The 21,381-nt window shown below is 42.6% G+C and overlaps 1 protein-coding gene across 2 annotated transcripts; it reads right to left on the reverse strand.

The window, feature by feature from the left end:
• Positions 1-5,688: 5,688 nt before the first annotated feature.
• On the reverse strand, positions 5,689-14,726 carry mcm3 (minichromosome maintenance complex component 3; the record flags this gene model as incomplete). 2 transcript variants are annotated; one of them, XM_079255371.1, is made up of 17 exons in its annotated part: positions 14,585-14,726; positions 14,236-14,348; positions 12,594-12,802; positions 12,377-12,507; positions 12,046-12,284; positions 11,859-11,967; positions 11,622-11,775; positions 10,321-10,452; positions 10,015-10,223; positions 9,749-9,923; positions 9,533-9,659; positions 9,307-9,457; positions 9,083-9,223; positions 8,867-8,976; positions 6,241-6,314; positions 5,976-6,072; positions 5,689-5,887 (listed from the first exon to the last, which is right to left on the reverse strand). In XM_079255371.1, exons 1-17 carry the CDS (start codon positions 14,657-14,659, stop codon positions 5,689-5,691), a joined length of 2,445 nt encoding a protein of 814 aa, XP_079111497.1. In that variant the 5' UTR covers positions 14,660-14,726. The 2 variants fall into 2 exon arrangements, with proteins under 2 accessions (XP_079111497.1, XP_079111496.1); XM_079255370.1 differs by having other exon boundaries at positions 8,861-8,976.
• Positions 14,727-21,381: the final 6,655 nt, after the last annotated feature.

Raw genomic sequence — 21,381 nt, forward strand, 5'->3', positions numbered from 1 at the left:
GTCGGGCTCATAAAAGACCTTGTGTTTTGTTGCATTCACTCTAAGCTCTAGTTGTTTTGGTATGACTTGAGCAGCTGTGAGTGGTATCTTCATTCTGATCTGGGCCACGTTGTGGAACAAAAGGTTTCAGTTTACACCTGCAGCATGCCGTGATTGCTGTGTGGCATTGCCACCTAAAATGGCAAGTTGCTCAACAGATCAATGAGTAATAAAGAATGAAAAAGAAACATGAACCACAAGGATAGATAAAGCCGACCAGTGATTTCTCAATAAGAAGGTGGAGGAATTTTTGCAAATATGGGCTTTACAACTTGAGACCTACATTCATGTAAACAATACTACGGAAACAGTAGTATAGAAACAACAACCCATTTATTAATGTTTAAATTCCTTCTGGGAACCTTAAAAGTTCATCAGCTAGTCATAATAGAAATGATAAGCAACACCGGCCTGGTTAATATGTAAATTCATAGATTTATGGGGGAATCCTTTTACAGTCACCATCAACAAAATACCCAGATTTAAAAAAAAAAAAAAAAAAAAGAAGAAGAAACAAACCAAATAAATATAAAACTTGACCTAAAAAGTAAGGAAAAGATTGTTTTGTAAATTATTTCTTTGTTGCAACAATGAATAAATCTCATCTAGTTTTTTATTTTTCTTTGGAGTGGAGCCACATATGTAAAGAAAATGCTTTTGAGGGACAAGCAGCAGGCTTGTATGGAGAGCCAAAACTACCTAAAACGGTGGTCGACGGGTGCAAATGCACTTGATATAGAAAAACAGATGCATATAGGAATAGAAATGCAAGTGGGAAACACTGCATGTATAGAAGAGCGCTGCAAATCCAAAAACGTAATGCAAGGGGAAAAAATGTGCTGCAAATCCAGAAAGGGACTGCAAATACCAAAAAACTTTGCATAAACTAAACAGCTTCTACAAGAAAACGTTGCATATTGCTTGATGTGTATACACAGGTGAATACACTCAATTTTATATGTAAATTTCTTAGCTTTCAAATTCTCTTTGTACCTCTTTTCTTTTTGTTTTTGACCACCTGACTTATCAGTTTATGTTCTGTAGTTTTTTGTTCAATTCTGCAATAAAAAATTGGGGGGGGGGGGGAAGAAAACACTGCATATCTAACAACAGAAGTGTTTCATTGAGTTTCTACCCAGAGACAAAAAAAGGGGACACAAGAGGCGATTGTGCACGGGAGAAAAACTACTTCAGGTAGGATTGCCACCATAGACTGTATAAAAAGATGGACGGAGCCTCCATGACGTCACCCATCGCCATCCTGGCAGGGGCATGCCTGTCACCTCATCTGGAAAATACAAATATGGGCAAAGAGGTGAGCTGAGAGGGGGGGTTGTGAGCATCATGGTGGATGATTGACATCAAGCGAACTCCAAGCTGCCTGTAGCTAGGAGCTAACTGAGCTAACTCCGAGATAACAGGAGCTAACCAGCTAATGGAGGTAAGCAGGCTAAAGCTAAGTCACGTTGTTAACAGGCTAAAAACAGTTATACTACGTTCTTCTTACTTGAAGCGGGAGATTGGGTACATGTCAATCAAAAGGACACGCCCCTAAATATGAAAAATTTCAAGATTAAATTACTTTGAAATGGGTGAGTTAGAAAAAAATTCACTCCCCCAAAGTTGTCATGAAGGTAAACCTGACTTATTAAACTGAAAATGGGTTTTTGAACCAGGCTGTAAACATTTTTATTTCTGCTGTGAAGTTGGTCTTTTTAACATGGGAGTCTATGGGGATTTGCTCTGTTTTGCAGCCCCTAGTGGATGAAGGAGGAACTGCAGTTTTATGCACTTCCGGATAGGCTTCACTTTTAGGCTCCGTCCATCTTTCTTATACGATCTATTTTTGCCACCCGTCCTGTAAAATACAGAATTGTTCTTTAATTGACAGACAAATTTAACCAAAATGGGATGCACTTTGTTCTGTATTTTCCTAACTTTCCAACAGCCTACACATGTCGGTCACACACATCAACACTCAATCTAAAAAATGATAAAAATAAAACAAAAATACACCAGCCAGTAAAAATGTCTGTTTTTTAGGCAGAATCTGCGCAGCCACTGCTCCTCTGCGCCGGTGTGTTGTGCAGTAAATTATTTTATTAGTGTTGTCAAACTGTTATGATAATATGACTTCCTTTCAAGTCATGAGACAGGCAACAAACAAATACAGTCAAAATGTAAGGATTAAACAACGAGGAGCCGCATTTCACGGAATGACGCGCACCATTGTCCCACATGGAAAACATCTTATAACAAATGTTGTTTGCAAAATATGCTTAAGTATAGGAACTATTTTATGTTGGCCTCGATAGTTGGCTTCAAGCCACTGCGAATTTTTTCTCATTCACCTGTCAAAAGTCAGTTGATGAACACGTTGCTATGGTAACGCCCATAACGAAATAACGGGACATTAATTTAACTTTCCCAACTATTAGTGACTCTCGTTCAAAGACTGCTGGGATTGGCTCCAGCTCCTCCGCAACCCTTAATCGGACTAAACGGTACTAATACTTAATAAATGTATTAGAGTATTAGAGACCACAGCATAAATTCCATGCATTTGTCATCCCACTCCTTCCCTCTTACCCATAAATTGTTTGTACATAGACGCTCCATAGTATCAACGCTGCCTACAGGAGCTGACGTCTCATCGCGCCGCCATCTTGGATGGGTCTCCCATGCATTTATTGCTAAGCTGTAGGTCCAACCACAACAATAACTTCATGAATTTTCCCTGATTTTTCTCACAGTTTGGTTTGTTACAAAGGGCAGAGATATTATGATACATATCACTATAAAATATTAAATACGACATGCTTTTATGCTAAATAATTTTTTAAATAATGCTATTTAACTAAGACATAAGGTCGCTGCAATATAAATAAATGTAAAAAGGTTTGATACTAACATGTTTGATTGTTTATTGATGCATTTGGATTTATCTAATTTTATCTGGTTAAATAAATTATTCAACCTTGTGAAATGTAATTCCACACAATCTGCTTTCAATATTTCGCCGGTTATTGAAACCTGAACAAAATACGGGGATAGTTGCTGGCTTACTCTTGACTATGGTTGACTCTTTCTATTATTTACATTTATTAATTTATCAATATAGAGATACAGTTGTACAAAGTCTGAAAATAAAGTATTTTATCAAAACTGTGCATTTCTAAAGTTACCTAGAAAAACACTCGAAGAGCTTAAACCTCCACCAAGGCCTTTAAAAGGTTCCTGGATCCAAACGGTGATCCGAATCACCACCAAAATTAAATTAGTTCTTCCTTTTCACATTTCCAACAAGTCCTGCAAATGTCATGAAAATCCATCCATAACCGTTTTAAGTTGTCTTGAACACAAACAGACAAATAAAACCGGTAAAAACATAACCTTCTTGGCGGAGGTAATTTTACAACCATGTAAAACTTTCTTTGTGAAGCATTAATATAATTTTCTATAAATAATTCAAAAGAGTCAAATTTATCATTTGTATTTAGTAGATTATTCACTTTGTTAACATTGTTTAGCAACCAGTTATGTAGAAAAGTGTTTTGTTTGTGTGTAGTACATACACGTTGTTCCACAGAAAACAGTTTTGTGGGGAAACTACGTTGATTCTGCAGCAAGACCCAAAGCGGAGACCCATCCAATATGGCGGCAACGCTGGTTGTTCACTCTCTAGCGCTTATATCTATGTATATATGACGTCTCTGCTTTTACAGTAGAAGTGGCACCAGCGCACAAGCTTCCTACAGTTGCCCTTTGATGGTCTCTGGATAGAAAGTCACCGGAGCACTTCCGTTGTGAGACTGAATATGCAGCGTTTTCTTGTTGCAGCTGTTTATGCAGCGCTTTTCTGGATTTGCAGTTCGTTTCTTAATTTGTAGCGCTGTTTTTTTTTGTTTTTTTTTTCGGCATTATGTTTTTTAATTTGCAGCGCTCTTCTGTTATAGGCAGCGTTTCCCACTTGCATTTCTATTCCTATATGCAGCTGTTTTGCTTTATGAAGTTTGCACCCGTCACTACTTTATGATTACATCTGTTAACATAAGACATAAAAAATAAAAAGCTTAAGAGAAATACATATTTTATGATTTGATTTAATCCCCTATTTGTTTCAGGATTATTAAAAGGGACAAAAAAATCCAATAGATTACTTGCAATGTTTGCTGTTGTGCAATTCCTGTAGACCAGGGGTGTAAAACCCCAGTCCTCGAGGGCCGGTTTCCTGCAGGTTTTTGTTGTTTCCTTCTACCAACACAGCTGATTCAAATCAAATGGATCCTGCAGCTTCTTGTCAACCTATTTATGAGTTTCGGTCTGGTGTGTTGCAGCGTGGAAACAACAAAAACCTGCAGAATACCGGCCTTTGAGGACCTGTGCTGTAGACCAAAACGCAGGCTGTGTCTGAATGTCCACACTATTTCCTACACAGCGGTCAAGCCATTTCTTAACGGTGTCTGAATATCCAAAAAGAAAAAAGTAGTGCATTCAAAATTAGTCAATGCATCTTGATAAGTTATTATTTACACAACCACCTGGATCTATGACTACCTCACAGACCCCAGTTTGTGAGACTGAAAGGTTGTGTGTCTGAGATGGAGGTCAGCAGCACTGGTGCACCACAAGGAACTGTACTCTCACCATTCCTCTTCACATTGTACACCTCAGACTTCCAGTACAACTCTGAGTCCTGCCATCTGCAGAAATACTCTGATGACTCTGCAGTTGTGGGGTGTATCAGTCAACAAACCGATCAAGAAAGCTGGTTCTGCGCTTGGAGTAACTCTGGAGCCGCTGGAGCGGATTGTCCAAAGAAGAATGCTGCACAAGCTGATGAAGATGATGGAGGATTCTTCACACCCTCTCCACAACACAGTGATGAAACAACAAAGTGTGTTCAGTGAGAGGCTTCTTCAGGTCCGATGTAAGACTGAAAGATAAAGATCATTCTTGCCAGCAGCCATCAGCCTCCGGAACAAGACCTCTACAACTACAACATTGAATTTCCTTTTGGGGATTAATAAAGTATTTCTCATTTCATTTCACACACATCTCGTCTTTTAACGAATCGCTCACTTGTTCTGCACTTTGCACAAACATATTCCTGAAGAAATGACCTGCATCTCTTTACATTTTGCCCTGCAGCAGACAGGTGACCCATCCGGGGCGTATCCTGCCTCTTATCTGAGGATAACCTGCAGCTTTCTGCGACCTTGAATCCGTTTAAACTGGATAGAAAATGAATAAATCTTTACATTTTTTTAATTCACTCATTCCAGAAAAGCTAAATTCCCACTTTTCGCCCCTTTAAGTGAAGCCACTCTGTTAAATCAAGAAGCCAAGTGAGTATCAAAGATTTTAATTTTTATTTAACAGCAGAACTTTATTGCAAAACTTCACTATATACAAGTACACACCAGAGAAAGTGGGAAGCATTTCTGAGTTGTGGTAATAATACACTTTTCATATCTTAAACTACGATTCACCTCCATCGTCTCGATCATTACATCATTAAATGTTTTCTCATCAGGATTCAAGAAGCACAAACATGTGTGAAACAGGAGTAAATGCAGAGTCCACACACAGGACTAAATCCACCGCCGCCACCGCCCATCTGACGGTAGAAATCCCACACCGCCTCCCTCAGATGAGGAGGATGATGTCATCCGCCACCATGACCTGGTTATCATCCTGCATTCGAGCCAAAGCGGCGCGAACTTCAGGCTCTGTGAAGCGACTCTCGCGCTCTTTGTTGATGTCGTCCATCAGCGTCGCCATCTTCACCGACTGGGAGTGCCTGGACTGGAAGATGGCGAACAGCGAGGACTTGAACTCCTTTAGTCTGAAAGACAAACAATAAATAAATCTGGTTACATTTCCCAGCACGGCAACTCCTGCCGCACTGATCGGATGCTTATCGAGTCGCCCACCTCTCGGCGGACAGCTCCACGTCTGCAGCCTGCGCCGCGGCCTCCATGGGCTCCTCCTCTCGCTGGGCCTTGGCTGGTTTAGGAGTACCAGCCTGAACTGCAAAGCAAAAAACCCACAATGGTTTAAAATCTTCCATATTCCACCAAACTGTTCAGTTTTAGTTTTATTTTATGACTATATGAGCAGCAGCTGCTAAACTCTGCACAGAATTTTGTTTTCTTCTTTATATCAAGCATTTGTCTTCATTGCATCTTGGTTCCTTACTCTCAGGGACCTCCTGCTCCTCGCTGAAGTCATACGGGCTGTAGGGTTCACCGCTCTGAGAGCCGCTTCGCCCCCTGCAGGACACGAGGAAAACGCTCAGAGGAAGACAACTTTATTGATCCAATCTGTTTGCAGATTTCCTCTTCTGCCTGCAAACCCTCATCAGGAATGAAAGTTTAACAAATTTGTGTTGAGCAGCTTTACCAAACCTGATCTTCTCAGCCGCAACAGAAAATGACAAAACTGTGTTGTCAACGTTTCGACAACCGGAAAGATGGAGGTGAAGCTTTACATTGAAACGAATCATCTCTGGTACCTGAGGGACCGCTTGTGAGAGGAACGTTTCACCTGGAAAGCTGCAGCTTAGAGACCGAAACGTTTAGACCAGTGTTCCTTTATCCTGGTCCTCGGAGACCCCCGCCCTGCATGTTGCAGTTCCTACCAACACGGGTTCATTTCACTGCTCGCCAAGTTCTATGAAAACCTGATGATGAGTCATTGATCTGAGTCCGATGTGGTGACGTAGGGTTTACCTACAACACATGCAGGGCAGTGCGCCTCCAGGACCAGGACTAAAACACTGGTTTAAACAGCATTTTATCCTCTTGCAGACTGATGCATGGAGCTGGAAGACCTGCTGCAGCTCTACAACGCTTCGCACGATCATCTGAAAGACTTTTTTTGCTTTGCATTCAAACAATTTCTCATTTTTTATTGTTTTCTGTTCCAGTTTTGCACTTTGTCGTCTGCACAACTGTACTGTAAACACTGTAAACAGTTTGCATTAAAATTTATATTAAATAAACCCAAGTCCAGTTCTCCTTTTAACTATGGTGGCCCAGGAGGGTTAGTTTCAGGTTCCTCCTCTGGGTCACATTATCCAGAAAAAAAGTTGTTTTTCTTTAAAACATAAAATCTGAACGTCTCCATATTTTCTGCAGCTTAATTTAAGTTACTTAAGTTTAAGTTAAGTTTTTAATTGATCAAAAACACACCATGAAACCAACAGCGCCATCTGCTGGTGGTGTTTGGTTTGACTGCACGTCACAGAAACAAAGTGCTGAAGTCTTCATCATTTACTACGTATTTATAGATTAGTTATGCTGCTATAGGTTTAGACTGCTGAGGGACATTTCCTGATACACTGAGCTTCTTTCTTTTTCTCTTTATCTCTTTCTTTTACCCCCCCCCCCCCATAACAGTGTTGCAACATTAACATGTATGTCTCCTGTCTCAGCAGGTCTCCCTGGCCAGGAGTAGCAGTTCCTGTTGTCTGTTGTCTTTCTGTCCTCTTCCCCCCACACAGCAGAGGCAGATGGCTGCCTGTCCTGAGCCGGGTTCTGCCGGAGGTTTCCTTCCTGTTAAAAGGGAGTTTTTTTCCTTCCCACTGTCGCCAGTGTGCTTGCTCAGGATGGGAGATTGAGTTGGACTCAACTCAATCTGTTGGTTTCCTTATATAGGCTATTATGAATTAGCCTTCATTATGTTTTCCCCTCTGTCTGTAAAGCGTCTTGAGATGGCATTGCCGTGATTTGACGCTATATAAATAAAGTTGAATTGAATTGAATTGAATAGATTATGATCAATTTTAAAAAGAACTATTTTCCACGTTTTTATTTCCTTTATATACGTCTCACCAGATAAACCAGACTGAAGTCAGCAGCCAGACCTGTAACTAGAATCCAGACCAGAGACACTGGTCCTGCTTACAGACTACCAGGATGGTTTAGAGTTTATTTTATGGTTTTACTGGTGACTTTTAAAGTTTTCAGCGCCTTACGAACCAGTCAGATCCTTCAGAAGACGACTTTTAGGTGCATTCACATCAGCCTTATTGATCCGACTCTCAGAAAGTCGCTTCGTTTGGGGAAATGTGAACACAAAACTGATTCGGATCAAATCAGAACTACAAACGCAGGTCTCAGTCCATTTTAAGTGGATCAAAGACAGGAAGTGACAACAAAACAAAGTGCATTGTGGGTTCAGCGCACAGTCTTTACCAGCATGGCAGGTAAACAACCAAAATGTACGCGTGTGGAGCGACACGCTTCCTCTGAACAGGAGGAACGGCTCACTGGGACCTGATCAGCCCAGACCACCTGGACCTGATCAGCCCAGACCACCTGGACCTGATCAGCCCAGACCACCAGGACCTGATCAGCCCAGACCACCAGGACCTGATCAGCCCAGACCACCTGGACCTGATCAGCCCAGACCACCAGGACCTGATCAGCCCAGACCACCTGGACCTGATCAGCCCAGACCACCTGGACCTGATCAGCCCAGACCACCAGGACCTGATCAGCCCAGACCACCAGGACCTGATCAGCCCAGACCACCTGGACCTGATCAGCCCAGACCACCAGGACCTGATCAGACCAGACCACCTGGACCTGATCAGCCCAGACCACCTGGACCTGATCAGCCCAGACCACCAGGATCTGCTGGTGGACTGAAACTCCTCTTATTTTAGGAAGTACCATCTTTGTCTGGAAAAATGTCTCCACACCCCAAACAAAACCAAGTCCTCGGAGTTTAATGGACTCCTGATGTCAAAACCCTCTTTCTGGTCCCAGAGACCCGGATGAAGACCAGAGGTCCTGGATCAGTGTGTGTGAACCAGTACCTCTTCCTCTGGGTTCTCTGTGAAGGCTGCGTGGCCGCCTCTTCATCCTCCTCATCCTCTGAGCCGGAGTCCCGATCTCTCTTAGAGCGCTTCTTCTCCTTGTCCAGAACCTGCACAGAACCGAGACCCCCCCCCCCCCCCCACAGTCATGAGCTCGCCACCATGCTGCGACACAACTCCTCACTTCGTTCGGCGCCGCGGCGAAGTCCGCCCAACCTTCTTAAAGTAAGCGAACTGGACCAGCTCCACGGCGACCTCCGTGTCCTCCAGCTCCACGGCTTTGCTCATGCGGGCCTTGGCGTGCGCCGTGGACAGACGGATCAGCGTCTCCAGCGTCCGCGCCGTCACCGGAGAGGTCTGAACGGAGAACAGAAGGTCAGAGTGCCATCTTTCTATGGCGAGCGAGACGTCTTCCGCCTCTACGCCTGGCGTCTCCTCACCCGCGCGACTTCAGAGCCCTGCTGCTCCTGGCTCCTCAGCCTGGAGTACTCCTCTGCGATGTGATTGGCCGCCTCCTCCGTGAGCACGGGCGCCACCGCCTTGGCGATGTGGATGTACTTCCTCATGAACTCCTTGCTGACGATCTTGTCCCTGAAAGGACAGAAGCAGGTTGTGTTTCGCACCGCCTTCACCGCCGCGGATCAACGGGACGTTTTTCTGTCTCACTTCTTCCTTTTGCTTCCATGCAGCAGGTTGTTGTGCTTCTCGTAGACCTGCAGCTCCTCGTGCTCCTCTGCTACGGCGTCCGGATCTTCTGTGGTCAGGACGTCCACGGTGCCGCCCAGAGTCATGGCTGAAAGGACAAAAATAAAAGACCTTTATTTTAAGCATTGCTGCAAAACAGCAGCATGAATGATGTATTTACAGAGGGGGGGTGTGTACCTGCTCCCTCCTGCTCACGGGGGTCGCGGTAGCGGTGCATCCTCAGCACGTGGTCGGAGATCTCCCGGTCCTGCTCCGGGTCCATCTGGTCCAGCATGATGAAGAGGAGGTCGAAACGCGACAGCAGGGAGTCCTGCAGCCCGATGTTCTCCATGGGGGTCTTATACTGATCGTACTGCGGAGAAGACGCAGCGCGGGAGAGGTGAGGGGGGGGGGTTAACCTGCATGACTCAGCAGTTTGGGGGCCGACGTGACGTGACGCTCACCCTGCCATAGACGGGGTTGGCGGCGGCCAGCACGGAGCAGCGGGCGTTGAGGCGCGCGTGGATGCCGGCCTTGGCGATGGTGACACGGCCCTGCTCCATCACCTCGTGGATGGCCGTGCGGTCCATGTCGGACATCTTGTCGAACTCGTCGATGCAGACCACGCCGCGGTCGGCCAGCACCATGGCGCCCGCCTCCAGGCGGCGCTCACCTGGGGAACGGGACCAATCAGAGGCTGATGTTTCCAGCTTCAAACACACAGAGAGCTGGAAGTTCTTCAGCACTAACGACAGAATGTGTGTGTGTACCTGTCTCCTGGTCAGTCGTGACCGCAGCCGTAAGACCGACGCCAGATGAGCCCCGCCCGGTGGTGGGGATGGCTCTGGGAGCCGTGTGCAGGACGTAGCGCAGCAGCTGGGACTTGGCAACGGAGGGGTCGCCTGTTAAAACACAGAAACAGGTTTCGGATCAACCGCCAGGCTTCGAGCACGTCCCGATTAGTGGTGTGATGATACGCTTTTGTCCCGATCTATTCGATTTATATTGCGATTCTCAATTCATCAATATTGCTGATTTTTGTAGATAAAAAAACAAAAAAAAAAAAAAAAAGAATAAAACTTTGTTGCTTGTCATTTTTTTTTCTTGATTTCAACGAGGAAAAATATAATGCCGTAACACCCAAGAAGAAAAGTAAAAAGATCAATAAAAACAATAAAAATAACAAAAATGTTCTAATGGATAATTTGTATTTGTCTGGGGGAAAAAAAACAAAGTTTTTTTTTTAACCAAAAAAAAAGATTTTTAAATTATGAAGCAAAAAAAAAATCCCGATTTTGGATTTTTCCACCCCTTCGACCAATCGCATTAAAACGGCACAAACAGCAAGGATCCCCGAGTGGCGTCATTTCCAGTGAAGTTCCGTCTGAACTGAAGCTAACGTCGGTCGGAGTTGCAGAAGAAGCGCGTTGGAGCGGAAAAGTTCGACAGAGGAGGAGTTATTCCCAACAAACAAAGACTCGTCCCCGCTGGACTAGTGTAGTTATAAAGAGACGAGCGCCATGGAGGTCGGCTCGCCAGCCCGGAGAGCGTGACGTAAAACCTGCAGGACGCGTTCGCTCCATGTCATTAACGCCACTAGTTTCCAAGAAGCATTTTTCCATCAGTGACGATAAACAAATATATTATTACACGAGTAGTATATTAGTATTTCTTTTCCATGATGTATAAAAAGACTGAATTAAACAAAACTTAAAGAGCAATAAAAGGATTGTTTCTGTTTTAAAACCAGTCCAGCATTCGAAGGTCTGGCTGCCGTTTTGTGTTGAACACATTTACTGTTCCTGGAGAAGCAGATCTGAGGCTCCTCTTGACTGCTAAATTTTATTCTTTTCATTTTTTTTTTTTGACATTTCTGCTCATTCCCACAGAACCGGACCGGACACAGCAGAGGAGAAAAGGAAAAAAAAAAACCAAAAAAGAAAAAACACAACTTGTATATTATATATATTTTTTAAAGAAAAAACTGACAATAAATTCATTAAAAATCCACACCATAGCAACGACGTCCACGTTGTGCACATGCATGAAAAGGTTGGTAAATAAACGCTACCAATGAGCAGGACGTTGATGTCTCCTCTGATGCGGGAACCGTTCTCCAGAACCTTCTCCACTCCCCCCAGCAGCATGCAGAGAATCGCCTTCTTGATGTACTCGTGGCCGTGGATGCTGGGCGCCAGCGAGCGCGCCAGCTGGTCAAACACGTTCTGGTTAAATAAAAAAAGCACAAACGTGAGCTGCTTGTTTGACCGAAGACCAGCACGGAGAGGAACCTGCGAGGAGGACTCACGGTGGACCGCGTGCAGCTGAACTTCCGGATTTTGGCCACGTCGGCGGCGGAGAAGTGCGGCGACACCTCCTTGCTCATTTGCTTGACGTGGCACGCTATCATGATGGTCCTGCGAGGAACCAGGAGCCAAGTTAGCGGAGGAGCGGCGGCTTCCAGGCCTGAACGCGTCTCACCTGAAGCGCCTCACCTGAAGGTGCCGGAGGTGAACCCTCCCTTCTTGCCGGGCAGGCAGCGGTACGTCCCGATGACCTGGACCCGGTCTCCCGGTTTGATGAGGTCCACCAGGTCGTTGTCCAGGATGATGTCCACCGAGCGAGGAAGCTGGCCAGCCGGCGCCTTCTCTGGCATCTCCTGCACGGTGACGGTCTGGTGGTCTTTGTATATGGACAGACCGAACTCCGTCTCCAGCGGGTTGTTCTCCTCATCCTGGAGGAACAAAAAGTTTCAGGAGTTTTTTTTTTTTTTTTACTGTTTTTAAAAGAAAATGGTGAAGAGAAGAAACGGAGCTGCTGCGGCACCTTTGTGGGGTAAATGGCGCTGCTCGGGAAGGCTTCCAGGGAGGTCAGGTCGGTGTACTTCCTCTCCATCGTCTTTTTGGTGGCTGGACAGTAGTGGACGCTTCGGACGACTTTAGGACGCACAAGGGAACCTGAAACAACGACGACAAGGTTGAATAAATCTAATTATCATCCACATTTGCTATTTTTTGGCGGCATTTAATCGAGAGGAGCTCACATTTGGTGACAATGCCCTCAACGCACACCATGCTGCCCAGCAGGCGGGAGGTCAGCGTGCGCGGAGAGACGTGCTTGGAGCCGAAGCTGCCCTCCAGACCGATGAAGAACTCCTCGTGCTGCTTGGCGTAGGTGCCGTCCACCGTGGCCACCAGGTCCTTCAGCGCCCGCTGGAACGCGACCAGCTCCTCAAACGCGTTGTTCATCAGTCTGACGGGAGAAAATGACCTTTAATCCAACGTTTCTCAATCTTTTTTGAGCCAAGGCACACTTTTTAATCACTGAAAAATCACAAGGCAAGCACAAACCAAAAAAAACAATTTTTAGTTTAGTTTTAGTTTGAAGTCCATATTATTAATATAAAGTCCATCTCATCACAGCCTCTTGAATGGAAATCAGATTAAAACAAGAAGAAATGTTTATTATCTTTCACTGGGGTGTGTTTGAATGAACACAGCGCTGCTTTTTAGACCAATCAGGTGAAATTGGTTCATTTCTCAGGGCACAGCTGATGAAAAACACTGGTTTAATCACAGAGGAAGATTTACCTGCAGGACGTCTGAGACGATCTTTTAACAGATCCAACATGAAACATGGCTGAAAATACTTTTTGTTTGGTTTTTTCCCTCCATGAGCAGGTTTTTATTTACAGACTAGTGTAAAGAAAATGACAAAAAGACCCTCTTTAGTTATTTCATGATACTTTCTCTTCTAAAAACAAACAGCGGTTGTCTGCACGGGTTCGTCTTGTTTCACGTCGTTCTAAATCTCCGTGATTCCTGTTAAACCAGCCGTTCCCTCTGCATGAGATGACAGTAAAGTGGAGGATTTTATGCAGCTCTCACTGGATGGTCTCAATTTTGCACCATTGTTCATGTGGTCGCCTATTTGGCTTTCTCTGGTATTTTGAATGTAAATTCAGCAAAATATGCAACTAAAATGTCCTCGAGGAGCGCGAGACGAACTCATCTGTAGGACACAGGACAACACAAACTGAAATTTCCATAAGTGTGTCGGCGTGACATCTTTCCCTGAGGAAAAAGGAGTGTGATGACGGCTCATGTTGTTCATGTAAACATTCTGATCACTGAGTTAATTTCTCCAAAACTAAATTTTTCCATGCAGCCCTGCTCTAACACACCTGAGTTGAATGAATCAGTCATAATGCAGACCTTCATGTGCAGGAATGCATGGAAAACCTGCAGGAAGAGACCCTTGAGGACCAGGACTGACGATCCACGGTACAGATCCGTCCACACAGCCATGCATTTAGTAGCAGTTTGCTTCTGAAGTACTTGTTGTAAAAACGATCACAAATGTATTTGCTTGTTTTCGGTGTCTACAAATAGTGTTTTCTTACGAAATCTGATTTCTTACAAAATTTTACAATCTAAATGTCAGTAAAAGACTAGCAGTGTATACATGTAAGGCTGTTACTACTGGTCTCCACATGATGCAGCGACACGCTGTGTTGCATATTTGTCAGATGTGATGTCTTAAAAATGTTGTTTCAATGAGTTTAACTGGATACAATGTCTGTAAATAGTGTTTTATAAACACTTTTATAATGTCTCTGTGGAGTTTTATATACAGTTTTTATATCCAGTCTATGGTGGAGACACATTTAAGCCACATTTTCTTACTTTGCAGCCCGGTTCTCGTTGCGTCTCCTCAGGTCGTTGATGTTGACGATGAGACGAGCTTTATTCTCGCTGATCATGTCCCGAACTTTGCTCTGATAAATCCCTTGGTCTTGCTGTAGGTTGGACAAGAAAAGAGACGAATTATTTACACAAAGTTCTTTTAAACACCATTTCCCAGCTTCTACGTTCGGGTTATTAGCTAAGCTAACCGCTAAAGTTATTCAAAATGTTGAAAATTATATTTTTGGGGGGAAAATCAACCCAATAAGTCGTACTTCTTTTGTTGTGGCCGCATGGCTTCTCGTTTCACCCTCACAAATTATTTTAACCGAATAAAAGTTAAACTTACCTCGTCGTCCAGAAAGTCCAGGTAGTCTCTCTGAGCTTCTCTCATCTCCCGGTCATCTACGGTGTCGGTTGCCATTATTCTGATTAGTTACTTTTTATTCACCTTGGCCAGAACAGCCTCAAAATCCTCAACGCAACTCGAGCTCCTCCGCCGTAAAACCACACAACTGAAAGGTTTTCGCGCCACTGCGTGTTGCGTGTGCGTAAAGCGTGCCGTGTGATTGGTCGCCACAGAACACACTCTTCTGCATATTCGGCGGGTAAAAGTGGAGCCGTCCAATGAAATCTTCTCCTCGTCACGTGATCCCGCCCTCTTGAAGAACTCCCGCGAAAATGTTGCCGGATGAGGCGGGGCTGTTGGAGCCGGAAGAAAAGGGGTTAAAACCATAGATCGTTTGTGAAAGTATATATATATATATATATATATATATATATATATATATATATATATATATATATATATATATATATATATATATATATATATATATATATATATACACAAGCTATGGTTAAAACTAAGCGCTGTTTTATGTTCGTCCAGGAGAGGGCGCCATAAACACGTTTTTTTTACACCAGAGTCACGAATGAGACGTTCTGAGCAATTTAAATGACGACAGCAGCATATTTATCTGCATATATCATAAATATTTCTTTCAAATAGCACTCAAATAATTACCCACATAAATGAGGTATTATTCATATTAGCACAACTGATAAGTGATCCGTGGTATTAACTTAGAAAAAAAATCGTTCTGACATTAAAAGTTGGACAAAGGGAGAGTATTAATTTTAAGTTATGGGGGAAAAGGAGTAAAGAGGACATTCCTTTACAGGAGCCACATTGCTAGTACCTGGTTGGATTTACCTGTGTTGGTGTTGTTAACATTCCTCAGAAATTTCCTCCATGTTGACATGAAGCATCACACAGTTGCTGCACATCATGATGAGAATCTCCCGTTCCACCACGTCCCAAAGCTGCTCTGCTGGACTGAGATCTGGTGACTGTGGAGCCGTTGGAGGACAGTGAACTCATCGTCATGGTGGAGATGATGTGAGCTTTGTGACATGGTGCATCATCCTGCTGGAAGTTTCCATCAGAAGATGCTACACTGTGCTCAGAAAGGGATGGACATGGTCAGCAGCAGGACTCAGGTAGGCTGTGCTGGTTAAACCAGGTCATGCTGGTACTAAGGGGACCAAAGTGGGATGTGAAAATATCCCCCACATTGTTACCCCACCAGCGGCCTAAACTGTTGATCCTGAGGGCAGGATGGATTCTGTTGTCATGATGTTTGCCACCCTCCCCCACTTAATAGGAAAAAGCTGTGTATAAAATGAAAAGATGGAGGAAAAAGACAATAAATAATAAAGTCTAGATACTAGCAGCATCAATTCTTTATCTGATAATGGAGATAAGGAGAGTGATAAGGAGAGTGCTACAGACACAATAAAAACACCAAAACAGGAATACACAACACATCCATTCATGCTGTTCATCACATTAAAAACATGAAATAAATTAATCATTATCTATTTTTTAAAACATTACCATTTTCTCCTGGGATAAATAAAGTATTTTCATTTCATTCTCCAGGTGTGTGTTTTATAAACAGACAGGAGAGCAGTTATTAGTTATTCATTATGTCTATATTAAACTAAGTAAGTGAGCTCTGACCTGCGTGTGTTTTCAGGGGAAATCTCGCTTTTGGCGTCCTGGACAACGTCCCTCTGGGTTTCAGTGAGTAAGTCAGGAATTCTGATAAATATTTTGCATCAGTTGTCACGTTCACACTGATTTTTCTGTTAAAACATGGTGTGTGTGTGTGTTCATCAGTGCAGATAAAGCGAGATGATGTTGAACCTGTTGCTCCAACACACAACACCTGCAGCTGACAGGGAGTTTTCTCTGGCTGGTTTTAGTTCAGATCTCCTTTATTCTGCACTCCTGATCTGTCAGCGGTTCAGATAACATCCTTTGATGAGGTTTAATTCACAATTTATTGGAGCTGATCTCCTTCTGCAGCCTCTGTTTAGTGTGAACAGAAATCCACCTCCTGTCTCCATTTACAGCTTCTGACCTCAGCCTGCAGAAGACTGAATGCAGCCGCTGGCTTCCTCCTCCGTATCTGTGATCTCCAAACAGAATTAAATTTAATTCTTCTCTCTTCAGGCTTCTTTTTATTTTGTTTTCCTTATTCTGAGTTTAATTATGTTGGGAAGGAGAGTAGTGTGACCTAAATCCAGCTTAGTTTTTATTCAGTTTTGATCCTTGCGAACAGGAAAACTACTCCCTCTTCTTCTCCATCCATTCATTTTCTTAACCGCTTAGTCCAGTTCAGGGTTGTGGGAAGCTGTCGCCTATCCCAGCAATCACTGGATGAGAGGCAGAGTACACCTGGACAGGTCACCAATCCATCACAGGACCACACAGACACAACAAGTCATGCTTACACTCACTATAGGGACAATTTAGAGTAAACATTCAACCTAACATGCATGAATTTGGATGGTAGGGGAAGCCGGAGAACCCGGAGAGAACCCACGCATTCACAGAGAGTTTCTTTAAACAAAACTGTTGCTTAAGACATTTTCAATCCTTTCCCGAAGAAACAGTGAAGCTTTTAATAATGACACATTAATCATTAAAATATAAGGAGGAAGAAACCTCAAAGGGTGAACGAGTGTTGTATCAACACATAAAACACAGAATTTGTTCCCATTTTTTGAGCTGCAAAGATAAAACAGTTTAACAGACAATAAATCTTACTTTTGCACCAACAAAAACACACATAGCTGAAAACTTTACACACTGCAGCGTGAAGTGTGCTTAAATATTAAAGGAAGCAGAAGACAAAAAGAGATGACAGAACTAAAGCTTTAGTTTTGTATATATATATATATATATATATATATATATATATATATATATATATATATATATATATATATATATATATATACACAGAGAGAGATTTATTCATACCTTCTGATTAAAGAAGTAAAAACAGCTGCCTGTGAATTAAGCTGAATTTGACAAAAAATAATAATAAATAAACATGACATCATTACATTATTTTCTAATTCTGCTTCAATAGAAATATTTTTTTTTAAAAAAGCAAACGAGTATGATAAACTATGTTACATCACTCATCACCTAATATTTGTTGAAAAGTTTCCTGTTGACAGGTATTTTGTCATCAGAAAAATGCTCTAATTTGTCCAGGATCTATCTGTTTGTTTTCCTTCAACTCAAATAAATAAAAAACAGTGTCTTATATCACTAAATTATAATTGATCTCATTTCTATTTTTTCCTCCTTTTTTCAGTCTCTAGTTATTTAAGTGACTGTTGAAATTTCTGCCTTTTCTTTAATGGAAGGAGATGAATACATTTGAGGACGACTCTATACACAACACCAGTCAAAAGTAACACTTTCCCATTGGACTTAATGGGAAAAACGTGTCCAAACTTTTGACTGGTAGTGTATATAAAAATATGTTTATGTATTGTCTAAATTATCATCCTGCAAGAATTTATGCAAATGTGAAATAAATGCAAAGGGGACCTTTTAGAAAAGTGAGAGAGAAATAAAAAGATGACTATATGTCAGTCTTTATGTTTCATTGATATGTTTCATTCATGAACGTCAGAATCACGCGTGGATATTTCCTTGTTTGCGGTGATTTGGCTCCGCCCACTCCACGCCGGGTCAGCTGTTTTTACCGGCTGCTGCCTCCCAAACACCTCGCTGCTGCAACATGTAGTCATTTCAGTCTGCCTGCTTCGTTTTTAGGAGATCCTGAGGGACTGAAGGGATTTTAACAAAGAAACTAAAGAAGATTTCAGCATCCACGCGCCAGTCTGGAAGATCAACAGGTGTCCGGTCACGAGCAGGTGAGAGGACCCCTCTTTTTTCTGTTGACTTTTAACCTTAAATTAAAGCATAAAAATCACGATTTCATGCATCTGACCTATCCTGTGTCTCCGCTTGTTCCTTGTTTTTTCTTTTTATTATTTAAGTACAACAAACATCACTGTGGAAGATTTTAATGATGGGCACCAAACCTCAGATTCACCCTGTTTGCCCAAAGCCTTGACTGAAACTGCTCCACCTTGGAAGATTTCATTGCTGGGATTGTCAGGATATGAAGTGTAGTGTGGAAAACCTTGTTTTTGTGGCAGTAGAGAATAAATAGAAGAAAAGGTTTAAGTGCACCCTGTAGGAAAAGACACACAAGCTGCAGTTTTGTCTACCTACTTTGTGACAACAGTGTCTGCATCAGCGTGATTTCTGGTTTGACCACATACCTTCTCCTCTTTTTGTGCAGAAGAATGTCTTCTTGTCCAACACATGCTTCTTTGTGTGAGCAGTGTTTACTCAGTTGCTATGTAGAAAACAAACTTCAACGTTCAACATGAGGCAACGCCTTGTGAGATGGAGACAGTTGCAGCTACAGTTTCCCAGAGTCTGCAAACTAGTTTTGGTTAATCTATCAATATAAATGCTACTGTGTGATCTGAGTGGTTTGTGTAACCGCACTAACTAACTAACTACTAAGTTTAGGGAGTTAAATAAATGCAGGTTGTTGTGATGAACTGACTTAACCATGGCATGGAAGCATGAATGCAGCAACTACAACTATATCTGAAACTGACCACCTGGTTTACCTACATAAGGGAACATAGATGGGCCGTAACGTTGAAATTGTGCATCACATTCAAACAAATAATGCATTCTAGGCATAGACTGTATATAAAAATATTCTAGCATCGCACAACAACGGAAGCCCTGGTGTATCAAAAGCCCTCAACAACACCAATGAAACCGTATCGTCTGATACTTCACAGCAAGGCCGGCTCTAGGAATGCATACATGAGGGGGCATCATGCTTCAGCTGTTTTTGTTGTGATTGTCTAAAAGTGTGAAGAAATGGATAACACTTTGTCAGGCCTCTAACCAAAGACCTGTCCAGCTTGGGTGTCCCACCAGAAGCTAAAGCTCCTGCTGGTATAACTCTTAAGGTCACTGAGGCACGCAAACCCCTCCAGACTACAATAAGGTGGAAATCCCTCAGGGGGGGGAAACGGAATATAAAAATTATAGACTCGTTAAAATAAGGAAAAAATTAAACAATTATCAATCATCAAAGTTTTAACAAACAAATGTATCAACAGACAGCCAAATGACAACCTAAAATATTAAAATAAGCTGAAATATTTGGCCTAAACAATAACAGGACCGAGCATCAAACTCCGAACCATAATAAGGTGGAAATCTTTCAAACAACTAGAAAAGCACTTGGAGGGCGCAAACCTCCGGCAAGCACAATGTTAAAGAATCCTTTTAAAAATTCCTGGATCAAAACGGTGATCCAGATCACCACCAAAATTAAATCAGTTCTTCTTTTTCACATTTCCAACAACTTCTGAAAAATTCATGAAAATCCGTCCATAACTTTTTGAGTTATCTTGAACACAGACTAAGTCGGGTAAAACATAACCTCCTTGGTAATGACCTCAAATTTATATAAAAAATTAAGGACAAACAACTAAAACAGAGTAAAATATTAAATATTCTTCCTAATTTAGTTTGTTTCGTTTTTTTAACCTCATTTATGACTCTACAATAACAGTCTGAATGCCACACGCATCCAGTGCTCGTGAGATTCAGCAATGTTCTCACTGACAGGTGGCAGCTTTAGCTCGCTTACCTCCATTAGCTGGTTAGCTGCTGTTATCTCCGAGTTAGCTCGGTTAGCTCTTAGCTACAGGCAGATCTGAGTTCGCTCAATGTCAATCAGCCACAATGACGCTCACAGCCCCCTCTCAGCTCCACCTCTTTGCCAATATTTGTATTTTCCAGGCGAGACGACACGCATGACGCTGCCAAGATGGCGATGGTAGGAGCCACCCACCGAGCTTCAATTCAGCTCTTCAGAAAACTCCGTCCGTCTTTTTATATACAGTCTCTGGTCACGCTGTTAACAGATAAAAATCTCAGTTTTTTTCTACATTCTTCTCACTTGAAGCGGGAGGTCGGATACTTGTCAATCAGTAAGACACGCCTCTAAAAAATGCAGAATTTCAAATCCTGCTATTTTTGGCACTTCCACATAGGTTTTACTTCAAACCGCCAGAAGTTGCCGCTTGGGTGAAAGGCAACCTGTGTTTTCCTGTGAAGACATTGCCAGCAATGGATCACACAGGACCATACAGAATGCTGCAATATTTTTAACTTAAATATATGCCGTGATATCTTCTTGAGGACATTGCAACGTAACACTTTCTTTGTGAAAAGTGGTCATTTTTTGTGAGTCTCTGATTGGTCAACATTGCTTCTGAAGCAGGGTTGTTGCTACTTTTTGGTGTCTGTGCATTTTCATGTTCTTTTTTTTTTTTTTTTTTTTTTTAAAAACATGGCGCCATGTGAATGTAATGTTTTTAGAAAAGTATGAGGGAAAGTCACTTTTGCACATTACTCGTGTTCACGTGAACGTAGCCTAAGCATCAGACTCTTTTCCTCTGGATCCTGAGCCAACCTTTACCTGACTCACAGAACAGTTTCATGCATTTTAAGGCCGACTGTACTGTTGCTTTTTAATTTTGCACTCACAAAGGCAACCTGTTCCTTTGTGAACGTAATTGTCTTTACTTGCTAATGTATTGCACATGTTTTTGGAGGGGAAGGGGGGTGGGGGCACATTAGAGAAGTCAGACTGGAAAAAGTTGCTACATTTGTAAACAAACCAACAAACATGATAGATAGAACTACTTTCTTTATCCCAAGTTATGAAA

The sequence above is a fragment of the Telmatherina bonti genome (genome assembly GCF_933228915.1).
Source record: "Telmatherina bonti genome assembly, chromosome: 16".
NCBI classification, from domain to species: Eukaryota; Metazoa; Chordata; class Actinopteri; order Atheriniformes; family Telmatherinidae; genus Telmatherina; species Telmatherina bonti.